Source organism: Scyliorhinus canicula, chromosome 12 (genome assembly GCF_902713615.1).
Source record: "Scyliorhinus canicula chromosome 12, sScyCan1.1, whole genome shotgun sequence".
NCBI lineage: Eukaryota > Metazoa > Chordata > Chondrichthyes > Carcharhiniformes > Scyliorhinidae > Scyliorhinus > Scyliorhinus canicula.
The window spans coordinates 9,396,649-9,409,228 of NC_052157.1; the positions used below are offsets into that span (position 1 = coordinate 9,396,649).

Below are 12,580 nucleotides of genomic sequence, written 5' to 3' on the forward strand. Positions count from 1 at the left end.
GGTTTAATTTAAAATGTTCAATTCTTAATTTAGTGTCCGATTTTATATTGGGCCTAAAATTCGGGCCCCTGTCCATTACACCACAAGCTGCAATTGCTGTAGTTAATTGTAAATACGGTGTAAACTACAATAGATGACCTATGCTCTGTGAGCATAATTGGCAAGTCATGGTGCAGCTGTATATAATCTGAGTTAGGCCACACTTGGAGTATAGTGTTCAATTCTGGTCGCCACACTACCAGAGGATGTGGAGGCTTTAGAGAGGGTGCAGAAGAGATTTAACAGGATGTTGCCTGGTATGGAGGGCATTAGCTATGAGGAGAGGTTGAATCAACTCTGTTTGGTTTGTTCTCACTGGAACGACGGAGGTTGAGGGGCGACCTGATAGAGGTCTACAAAATTATGAGGGGCATAGACAGAGTGGATAGTCAGAGGCTTTTTCCAAGGGTAGAGGGGTCAATTACTAGGGGGCATAGGTTTAAGGTGCGAGGGCAAGGTTTAGAGGAGATGTACGAGGCAAGTATTTTACACAGAGGGTAGTAGATGCCTGGAACTCGCTGCCGGAGGAGGTGTTGGAAGCAGGGACAATAGTGACGTTTAAGGGGCTTCTTGACAAATACATGAATAGGGTGGGAATAGAGGAATACAGACCCTGGAAGTGTAGAAGATTTTAGTTTAGACGGGCAGCATGGTCGGCGCAGGCTTGGAGGGCCGAAGGGCCTATTCCTGTGCTGTACTTTTCTTTGTTCTTTGTAATTTTAATTTTAAATGACACTGAATTGTTTATGAATTTAATAAATTGCTGCTAGATGCTCCTCTCCCTTGAAATAATTGTAATATACTTTCAGAATGATATTCCAATTTCCTTTTCCTTTCACTGAACGTTGTCAGCTTTCATCTGCTGTGCTGCGGGAATCGGCGCAACAACCAGAAAATGCTGGACAATCTCAGCAGGTCTGACAGTATCTGTGGAGAGAGAATGTTTCTAATGTTTCGAGCTAATGTTTCGAGTCTTGATGACTCTTTGTTGAAGCTGCTGGGCTCAGTTCAGCTGTTGTGTAATCTTTTTAAGAATAAAATTCACCCATTGGAATGAGTTAATCCTGATGTCACTTGGTTACATTTTTTGTGCTAACTATATAATGTGTAAGTGAGTTGGACACAAGTTAAGTGATGTGACTTTATGTTCTAGTGAGTAGTGTATATCATGAAAATGGACCATTAAAATCTCTCCTTTTGAAACTTCAGATTTGTAACACTTGCAGGTACTGATTTGAATGTAATTGAGAACATGAATATCAAATTGCAGAATAGTCGTTGGAGATGCTAAATTCTTCAATCTAGCTATTACAAATATACCAGTTGTATCAACTGTATTAGACAGACCGGATATGGTTGCAATGCGCAGTGGAATGAAAATATTTTTTCAAGCCACATGTGCAATAATAGTTCAGATTGTATTATAGATTCAAGGGAACTTATTGCCGTCTGGTGTCTTCCAAGACATCGTCCTGGAGAGAGAAATAATCAATTTTTTCAGCCAAATAAAACCCTGCAAAAGTCCATGCTAGCTGGAGTATGTCTCTGATGTCATTTAAAGTTCTTCATTATTGCCTTATAATCCATTCAAACTTTGTATTCTCTGTGTCGCACTCCTAGCATTCTCTCATTTAATACATGTTGCATTGACTAACTAAATCAGATTTCAAATGTATTTTTGTTTTTAAAGATGAAGATGAGGATGGCGATCGAATCACAGTACGCAGCGATGAGGAAATGAAAGCCATGTTGTCATATGTAGGTACACTTAATCAAAGCCTTTTATAAAGCCTTCCAAACATGCATGCTGTGAATGAAAGGAGCACTTCTGCCTGTAGAGTATTTGTCAATTTTATGTATGTTATTAAACACCATGATACAATAAACCTTAATAGAAGAGATAGTTATTTGCTTTCTCATGTTTTGTGTTTGGATCAAAAGTGATAATTTCACTTTAATCTTCATTGATGTAATGATTGTTGCTATTCTGCCAAATGGGTTGAATAATTCCCTCAATTTCCCTTTTTCCATTAAGTCTCATCTGCAAACAAAAGCAGCATTTGGACATTTCAGGAGTGTTTTTTTGAAAGTAAAATCCAGAAGCAAAAAATTGCTATTTTATAGAGGAGCTTTCGGTAAAGACATATAGTAAACAAATTATTGATTGTATATTTTTAATTGTAAATTTACCAAGATGATAATTGCAATACACAAAGTAGTTACCCCCCTCCCCCCAGCTCCAGTGCTAGACACCGCAAATTCATCAGAGATTAGGAATGCAACCTAATGTGCTGTATATAGCATAGTGCTACAGTGGGCAACATCTTTAATTTCTCTACAAACATTTATGGTGTTTGAAATAGAAAATTATGTACAAATGCTAAATTTTAATTTGTTTTGATTGTACAGTAAGGAGGAGATCTTGTGGCCCATTGTGTCTCTGTTGGCTCTTTGTTAGAACCAAGCAAAATGGAATTTACTGGGGGTGGGGAGTTACATATGACCTCACCCACTTGCCATGGAAGAGAAATCAGTTCAAAATTGACTGACTTTAAATAAAACCGTCCCTCTGTGATAACATGCTTCTGGCGGCCTTAACAAGCTAAGAGGTTGACTTACGCCCCTCAGTGGAAGGAATCCACTCCTCGAGAGCCGCTGGGAAACTTGATTGGCCATCAGCTCTCGCAGTGCCAGAACTGTAATGGTGCTGCTGGGATTGCAGGCAGTTCCAAGGAGAAGAGGGATGGGCGACCCAACCCAGATAAGTTGTAGGCTTCTGTGGTGGGAAGGGATCGGGCACCCTGGGAGGCACAAAGGGGGAGTAACATCTTTTGGGGAGAGGGAAGCACCTGTTGTGCATAGGACATCTCCAAATGACTGACTTCTCTTTCCTGCCTGCCTTTTCATAAACTTTGTTTTAAAAAAAGGCCTTTCCACACACTCCTGCCATCCACAGCCCAACGTATAAGTGGCAGTGGAGGTAGACTAAGGACTTTGAGTGGGCAATAATCGGCCACTTAAGGCCCCCAATAAGCTGAAGTATGGCTAGTGAGCACCTTACCCATTGCCTGTATTATGGGGACAGGGTCGGAGGTTAGCAGTAAAACGACGGGCTAGCCACCCAACATTTTATGTGCCCACTACCTCAACCCCTGCCAAAAGCAAACACATTGGGGCTTCATAGAATCCTGCGTCTTATTCTGCTTCAAATATTTAACCATTTTCTATTAAAATGCAGTTGTCCCTGTTTCAACTGTGGAAAAGTATCCCACGTTCCACTAATTTCCTATATGCTGAAACTTCTCTCTTAGAAATTATGTTAAATTGATGACCCTTTAGAACCGATTTCCAAATCGAGGGAAATTACTTTAACCACCCTGTCTAAGCCCTTCCTAATACCATATATCTTAAAGGTCACATTTGAAGCTATAATTTTTAGAAACAGAAAGATTATTTGACCCAACTATCCATCCCTTTTTTTCATAGACCGGCACAGTCAGCATAATTCATAAATTATACTATTAATTTAAGTAGCCACCTCTGGTAACCGATTGCGCATTAAACTTTGGGTCACAAAATTCTGCCTAAAATCATTTTTTATTTACAATTTCCTCATGTCTTGTGTATCAATTATGGCATTGAGCATATGCAAATTGAAGCTTGGGATTGCAAATTGAATAAAATTGAGCAGACCGGTAGATTGCTGGGGATTTCCTTGCATCCAGATTGCATGCAAAGGGTTTTACTGACATTTGGAAATAATCTTTCTTTCAGTCTTGGTGCAGTGGAAGAAGCGAGGCTCAAATGATCTTTTGAAGATCTCTGAAGGGGGCAGATAATTCAGGGTTTAATTTAACCACCATCACTGACTCCTTGACTTGTGAAAGCTGTGATTCTATAGGCGTGACTTGGTAGCGACAACATTGTAACCTAGCTCTTGAAATTGTATTTGTTGGATCCTGTTGCTTCCAGATCAAAAGATTAGTTTTGAGGTCTTCTCTAGGAAATTGATGTCAAGAGTATTAGTTTTTTTTGTCACCTACATATTGTGCAGCGCAGTTGCCGAAATAAACCTTTTTTGTGCAACATGTCTTTGTTTATTTCTCCAATAATCCAAAGGCAGAACTTTTCCTCTTTCAAAATTGATGCTCATTTAATTTTTGTGAGCTACCCATTTTAGAACAGATTATTCCATGTCTTTTCCAACTTTCTTTGGAGTTTTGATTTTAAACTGACAACTTTGGCAGTAAAACATTTTTATTTATTTACCAAACGAATAGGTAAAGAAAAATCAGTTATAAATATTGGAAAACTTGTTTAAGCATGAGGATTACACACTTGTTTTCATACAGTAGTGCAATTCAATACTATAATGGGCAACTAAACTTCAACACGTGCACATTACATTTAGGTTAAAAGATAAAAATTCTAGAAAATGTGACCTTAGAATGAGAAAAAAATAGCCATTTTAACAGTGAGGCCATTAACCCTGAAAATATTGAATGTATTCAGATGCAAAGCTGGGGTGGGCAAACCTTTTAGCTGGAGGGTCATATTTGGGTATGCATATTCTATGGGGTGCTATTTGTGCTCAAGAAATGAACAATTAAAATGAAGATAAATAAACAAAACCGATATTACTGTGATTATTATACCACCATGATACATTTGAATAATTAAATCAAACATGCTTCTTTCTTCATGCCTTCTTAGATTAATGTGAGTGATGCATTTGGTTATCCCTTGTTTCAAAGCCAGTGTCATTCTTGCGGTAATCTGCAGTGAGGAGCTGAGATGCTGGTCATTTAGCTGGGATCTGCAGTGAGATTTGTTGTATTGCATTCGGCAAAAGGTTTGTTTGCATGCATAAGGGGAACCAAGAATAACGATATGCCACCTTGAAGATGATTGTTTGGGAATTTAAAAAAAAATTAATTAGAGTACCCAATTATTTTTTTTCCCAATTCAGGGGCAATTTAGCATGGCCAATCCACCTAACCTGTTGTGGGGAGGCAAAGCCCACGCAGACACGGGGAGAATGTGCAAACTCCACACGGACAGTGACCCAGGACCGGGATTCGAACCTGGGTCCTGAGCGCCGTAGTCCCAGTGCTAGCCATTGCGCCGCGAGCCGCTCTGATTGTTTGGGAATTTGGATCCATTCAAGGAAGCATGAAACTCGTTCACTTTTTTTGGATTCTATTTTTCTTTGAAGGTGGCATCTTAGATATTAGAAAATGTTCTTTTCTGTAAGCCCTTTCTGTTTTATTATCGCATCCCCTGGCCCTCCCAATGTTAGTAACACTGTGCTGATAAGCAGTTTGTGGAAAGCTTGTATTTTTCATGACTAAAAGGGTGTTAAGGGAACAGTGGCTTGCAGCTGGAGAAGGTTAATTGAAGCAAAGAATAAACCCAGAAAATTAATGTGGAGGGATACAGTAAAGCAGATCTCCACAGAACAGCATTTTATGACCTTGTTTGCAGCACGGTGGCACAGTGGTTAGCACTGCTGCCTCACAGCTCCAGGGACCTAGGTTCAGTTCTGGCCTCGGGTGACTCTTTGTGTGGAGCCTGCACGTTCTCCCCGTGTCTGCGTGGGTTTCTTCTGGGTGCTCCCGTTTCCTCCCACAGTCCAGAGATGTGCAGGTTAGGTGGATTGGCCATAAATTACCCCGTAGTGCCCAAAGAGTTAGGTGGGGTTAATGGGTTACGGGGGTAGGGTGGAAGCATGGGCTTAAGTAGGGTGTCCTTACAAGGGCTGGTGCAGACCTGATGGCTTCCTTCTGCACATACATTCCATGATTCCATGAAAGCAGGCTGGTCCATCCTTTTCGCGTGGGAGAGCCACATTTAAAAATTATTCTCACTCAAGTGTTCGATGAGCAAATTTTGGAAAGTAAATGTTTAGCATAACATTGAACATGAATTTTTAAAAAACTGGTCTCATAGAATCCCTACAATGCAGAAGGAGGCCATTTGGCCCATCAAGTCTGCACCGACTCTCTGAATGAGCACCCTACCTAGACCCACTCCCCAATAAACCCATAACCCCACCGAACCATTGAGCACTAAGGGACAATTTTACCGTTGCCAAACCACTTAACCTGCACACCGTTGGGCAGTGGGAGGAAACCGGAGCACCCGGAGGAAACCCACGCAGACACGGGGAGAATGTGCAAATTTCATGCAGACAGTTACCTGAGCCCGAAATTGAACCTGGTTCCTCGCGCTGTGAAGGCTGGAGTGCTAACCACTGTGCCGCCATGCATCCCCTTTGAAAAGTAACAACTTGGAGAGCAACCAAACAATGAGTAATAAAGAGTGCAATAGGGTGAGAGCTTGTGTGTGATTCACTCCTGATCTCAGGATGCTCACTCTTTTCAACCTCGCCCACTGAGAGTGCGGGAGGGTGATTGAGGAGGCTGAGACTGGGAGTGAGGTACTTATGGACACACTCTGCCTTCACTCTCACACACTGCCTCTATCCACTCCCACCCTCCCCCTCTCTGGCAGCCCGCCTGGCAGAGTCCTGCCTGCCCCCTGTCTGGCAGCCAACCCTCCCGGCCTCTTGTCTGGCAGTCCCCCCCCACCCCCCCTCCTCGCTCCGAGCCTCCTCTCTTCCTCCCGTCCCCAGTCAGAGCTGTCATGAGATTTGTTTCCTGCTGTTTACTCTTGAAAATGTGTGCCGCTATTTGAAATACGAAGTTTGCCAGTATCCATCTATTGAGGTGGAAAGACTTCCCATGGTTGGCATGTGGACATTGTCAGCCATGCATATCTTCAGCAATACATATCTTGGGACTCGTTTCAGGTATTGCAGTGTTCATGCGTCCATATTTCAATCCCTTATTCACCAACAGAAGGGTTTACAAATCTGCTGCCCTCTGGTTCTTTTGCCAATTACCTTTGTCATGTGAGAGTACCTTTAAGAAATGGACGTTTAAGCGATGTACCTTTAAGAAATGGAGCAGCTCATATTACTGAAGTGATGTCAGAGGGTGGGGGAGCTGAGCTGAGCTCACTTCTGTTTTTGGTTTTGGGCCGAGGAGTGTACTGCTGGCAAGGGAAGCCGCAGCCTATGATATCCCTGGCAACAGGGGCAGGCACCGGGGCTGGATGCCCCCAAGGTGCCAGGCACTGACAGAGCCAGGGGTGTGGGATTGGTGGGGGGGGGGGGGCAAAGTCCGCAATGTCAACTGTAGCCTGTTCAACGTGGTTGGGCACAGGGGTATACGCCATGCTAAAATGCCAGCCTTTCACCCCTACAGACAATGGATATTGGAATTCGACCAGCAATGATGGCGTTCCTGCTAGTCGCCACAGTCCTGGGGGATGCACTGCGGCTGTACGAGCTGTCTGCTCGAGGAAGAGGAAGCTGGATCAGTGGAGTTGCCCCAGATGAACAGGAGACAGCCGCTCAGAATGGCGAGCCGGCTGCCCAACAGGCCGAAGAGGTGTGGAAGTGGTGCTGGGATGCGGGGATGGCTAGAATGGGCAAGACATGGGGTCCAGGCAGGCATGGGAGACCGCACGACATGTGTGCCAGGGCCAACGTGCACGGGCTGCTCTGATCGCCTCCAGGTTCACTGGGTGGGGGGGACTGGCCAGGGGCACGGGCACTGCTTCACACCTCACGCAGCCTGCAGCCACTCCGTGATACATACCTGGCATACTAACGTGTGGGCCTGGGTTGGCAGTAACACCGGGTCTGGTCCATGGCATGGAAGATGATGACAACCTGCTCTGCGATGAGCTCTGGTGCATCCCATCGTTTGGCAACGTCTGACCCCTGCCCACGGTAACACTTTCCACCGTTCACCTGTGTGATCCCTCGCACGGCCACCACCCATCCCGTAGGGTGCCATAGCTCCTATAACTAAACTGTGCACCCATGCCAACTTAACTGGTGTCTAAATTTCTGGCCTTACGGACCCTACCGCTAGGTCACGGTTGATCCCCAGACAGTACATCAGAATTGGAGGGGGCCTGCTGTGATTCCTGCCATGTTGCGTGGGTCCCCGTTGACGAGTCTTCTGGGCCTGGCTGCTGCTTGGGTTTCCCAGGTAGCATGGTGCCACCCTGTTCTGCCTGCTGCCCACCAGATAGGGGGGGGGGGGGGGGGGGGGGGGGGGGGGGGAGGTGAGGGACTCTGAGGTGCTGCAGTGTTCCGGCATTTCCCGTGCAGGGGTCACCTGCATGGGCCCATCACCATCTCCTCACTCAAGGTGCCCGATTGGCCCCGGGCTACTTCATGGGACGGGGGTGCGTGGAGCTATCCCCTAAGTCTCCCCTGGCGCTGCTAGGTCTACAGGCCCACTCTGGTCTCGACCAGGGTTTGTATGCCGGCGCCCATGGAGCATGGGGAGTGGACCACTGCTATCTGGGACTGCGCCACATCGCCCATTGACTGTGCCACCACCTTCTCTGCCTGTGTCACAGCAGCCAGTGACTGCGCCATCTCCCTCTGTGACTGGGCCACCTCCCTTTGTGTCTGCGGCACTTCGGCCAGTGCCTGTCCATTGCCACCGCTGCTCTCAGCCATGGTTCGCTGTGACTAGGGCACGCTCAGAAGCACTGCTGCAATTTCCAGGTGGCTCTGGCACATGGCTGCCTGTGAAGTGGCAACCCTGTCCGGGGCCTCGGCCACCGCCTGCACAGAATGCCCCAGGCCTTGGACATGCTGATCCATAGTTAAAACCCTTGCCCCAATGTCTCCACCGCGGATGGCACCCGTGCAGTATTGGCCTGAGTGGCACGCATTGTCGGCACCACCTTCTGCTTCTGTATGTGGTTGGACTCCTCCAACTCCGCCTGCAGGTACTGGATGCTCGCCGACAACCTGCCATATCATCCCTGGTTCTGTGAACTGCATTGACACAATTAATGGAACTGTCCGTTCCAGAAGCCCGAAACCTGTCTGGACGGCAGCAAGTTCTTGGGGTCGGCCAGCCCTTGAAACGTCAGCCCCTCGGGTGTTCCTACCGCCACCTTGTGTATCGGATCAGCTGTGTGGTGCGCACCAGATAGTGTTCCAGGAGCCTCTTCACTAAAGTGCCCAACCGAGGTGAGTGTCTCTAGGATGGTGGAGAGTGTCGGAGACAGTTGTGCCGGGAGTTCATTGTCACCCCTTGAGATCCGGGGAGTCTTGGGCCGCAGGAATATGGCTCCCGTCCGTGCTGCTCTTCTCATCGTTGCTCGGCCCGGGGGGGTAGCCAACTCAGCTCCTGGAAATCGTGGGCCGCGTGTCTTGCTGCCATCATGTTGGCTAGGATGGTGTGTCGGGGAGTGAAGTGTGTATATGTGGCTGCAGCTTGTCAGCTTCCTGAGTGAGTGTCAATCGTGAATCTGGCGAATCCCACACCGTTTCTCATTGGAATCGATTGTGTTCCACTTGGCGCCTGTGCTAGCTCCTCAACAGACGCTGAATCGGTCCAGGTGCGGTGCTAGTTTTGCTGTCGTTGAAGCCCACGAACCTTGCGATGGCGTCAACACTTAGTCTCAGGAATGGTTAGCCTCAGAATGGAGAATCCCGCCCCTTGAATCTATTGCTATGCCAATGCAGACCTGAATGTCCCAGCTTCAAATCCTGGTCTCTGCTGTTAGATGAGCTAAAGGACAGGGGCTGGTGTTCCCTTGCTCAGCATCATTAGAGGTACATGGAAGAAAGGAATGGTTGAAAGTGCAACTGTAGCAAACAACCTGCTAATATTCAGTGTACACGACTGCATATGAAAGATGCCTATTTGGAAAAAGCACTGAAGGACTGCTAACACCCGAGGCACCAGGCAGCATATGTGCCCTCCACTCTCCACAAAATCAGCACCTTCAGGCGAGGAAATGAGAAAAATCAGAAAACAAAGTTACCGTATATAAGAGTTGACAAGTTTTTGAAAAGTGTTTTAAAAGTGACTGAAAAATAAGTTGAAGTTTTGAAATAAGTTGAAGTCTATATGCTTGGAAAACCAACTTGCAAATCTGAACATCAGTAATCTAGTAAGTAATTTTTAATACATACTTGCTGTATGCTGTTCTTAGATTTCCTCCTCGTGTGCTCGCCTCCTCTAACGTGGCAGCTGCACTCCTTGAGAAACGTTCTCTGGTTACTGCTCATGGCCCAGCTTACTTTATATTACTTCTGTTGGAATGCCTGCTCTGGCTGTGTGTGCTGGATCAGAGGTTCCCACTGACCATGATTGTCCCACCCCTTATGTAAATTATTCACAGTTGAACGAGGTTGGGAGATGGTCCCAAAGTTATGAAAAGATTCTGATGCAGAACAGCCAGTTGGTACTGGCAGCTCTGACTACCTGAATATCCATATTGAGCAGAAACATATTGCTAAGAGGACCAGCAGATCCAACGGGGAAGTTTGGCAATGGTAGGTTAAGATGACATCTTATCAGTAGATAAAAATGTACTGATCACTGTGATTGAAATTTCTGAGTATGCATTTATGCAGGGTTCTTTGTAATGACAAAATGCACACATTCAGAAAAGTCTCTGATAACTCCAGACAAAATGGGACAAAGTTGTTTTTTTTGACATTTCCAAAAGTAGTTCCATAGTTACTGATCAGATCATCAGGAACATTAAGAAAAATAGTTTTTAATGATTTTTACCATTATATAATAGCTATATGCGCCATAAATTTTAGTATCCTTTATGCATTACTTAATAGTTACAGCTCATTAAAAATGAGCCCCTGGGCTTTTTTAAATAACACTTTCCACTGGAGATGGTTTTAACCCCTAAAAGACTATTATCAAATTAGTCCATGATGCACTGTGGGATAAGAGGTAATAACTTGACAGTGTTGTACTCTGAATTCGATTAGCATAGGTCAATGGTGTTTGGTCAGAATTGTGCAGAGAGACGTCAGTTTCAATATTTTGATTGAACCGGTTACTAATCGCTGCAAGCATCACTTCTGCCAACTCAAATGTTGTTTTTCTTCAATCTTCCAACCCCATCCATGGTTGACTATCCTTTCCAGGTTCAGTTGTGGGTGATGTTTTGAAGCTTTAAAGCCAAATAAACAGCTTATTCGTGATATTTTCAGTTAATGTTAAATAACAGTAATGTTAATCACAAAGTTGGCTGGCCAGTGGAAAACGCGGGGCAGAAATTCGGAGGTTATGGGGAAACTAACAATTGTGCTACTCAATTTTTTGCGCACCATACGTTACTTCTCAGTTCAAATGGGTGAGCAAGGTGAAACTGCCTGATTTCATGAACACAAATTATTTTTATCAAGCAGATTTACATGACCAGAAAATTAACTTAGCCCATTTTCCTCAACCACTGCCCACACTTTCCAAGAGAATTTGGTGGATAAATAGAGGACAGAATAAACCCTGGCTGGTTTTATTTGGTTGCACTACTGCCACTGGAGCAGAGGGCAGCTAACTCAGCACAGATCAGAGACTCAACTTGTGAAGTTTTCATCCAAGTGGGTCATGATTACATTGATGTCACGTTTGCTCACTGAGCCTTTAGAAAGATCCGAACGCAAAGTTTTGTCTTGCATTTTGTAGATTATAAAAACATGATTGAAGCAGTTTAACGCCTTTGGCAATTTTTCCCAGCAACTAAAATTTTAAAATGCACACTTGAGTTTACCCCCTCTGTATGCATTGTGTAAATCAGTGGCGTGTCTTTAATTCTATACATTAACTCAATTCTGATACTTCTAGAGAAAGTAATTCTTTTCTTTCTGTAAAGGGGCATTTGTCTGTTATAATTGTACCTGTCACCAGGTGCTGTTTGCTATCAGGATTGCCATAATACCAGTGGTATATTTTGGTCCTGTGTGCCACTTTCTAATGAGCTATGTAGGTGCCTGATCTATGCTAATAGCAACTATTTGGTGCTTTTATTTCACAATTGTTACCTAATTATTCAAGTTTCACTTTTGCTTTTTGTAATGTTATCAAATTATCTGGGTTGTTACCATAGTAATCCCCTTCACGGAGTCAGGGTCCCAGGTTCGATTCCCGGCTTGGGTCACTATCTGTGTGGAGTCTGCACGCTCTCCCCATGTCTGCGTAGGTTTCCTCCGGGTGCTCCGGTTTCCTCCCACAAGTCCTGAAATACGTGCTTGTTCGGTAATTTGGACATTCTGAATTCTCTTTCTTGTGTACCCGTGTGGCGACTAGGGCATTTTCACAGTGACTTCATTGCATTGTTAATGTAAGCATACTTGTGACAATGATAAAGATTATTATTAAGGTATTCTGTTAAAAGAGTACTTCCATTGCCTATATTCCTAATTAAGTGCGTCAAGTGTTGTATGTTCTTCCAATGAAACTTCTAATATGCATTATGAATATTTTTGAATGTTGGATACCAATCACATTCTGATCCCAGTGTTGCAGGATCTCGTGAAACCAACAGTCACACAAAGCTATTGGTTCTGAAAAGTCAGTAAAGTTAATCTTCTCAACAATTGGCTGAAAAAAATGCAACGAGTTTCCTTTATCATTTTTTTGTACAAATCCTATGAATTGGGAGCTTGCGGCACAAGTCCAATATAAGCAGCTTT

General features: G+C 44.7%; 1 protein-coding gene across 13 annotated transcripts in view; it reads left to right on the forward strand.

The window, feature by feature from the left end:
• map2k5 (mitogen-activated protein kinase kinase 5) overlaps positions 1–12,580 on the forward strand; it is a 338,825-nt gene that overhangs the window by 18,924 nt on the left and 307,321 nt on the right. For all 13 annotated transcript variants that reach the window (XM_038814887.1, XM_038814881.1, XM_038814883.1 and 10 more), the window contains one exon: positions 1,730–1,797. In XM_038814887.1, the coding sequence (XP_038670815.1) occupies positions 1,730–1,797 (68 nt within the window). The remainder of the gene's footprint in view (positions 1–1,729; positions 1,798–12,580) is intronic.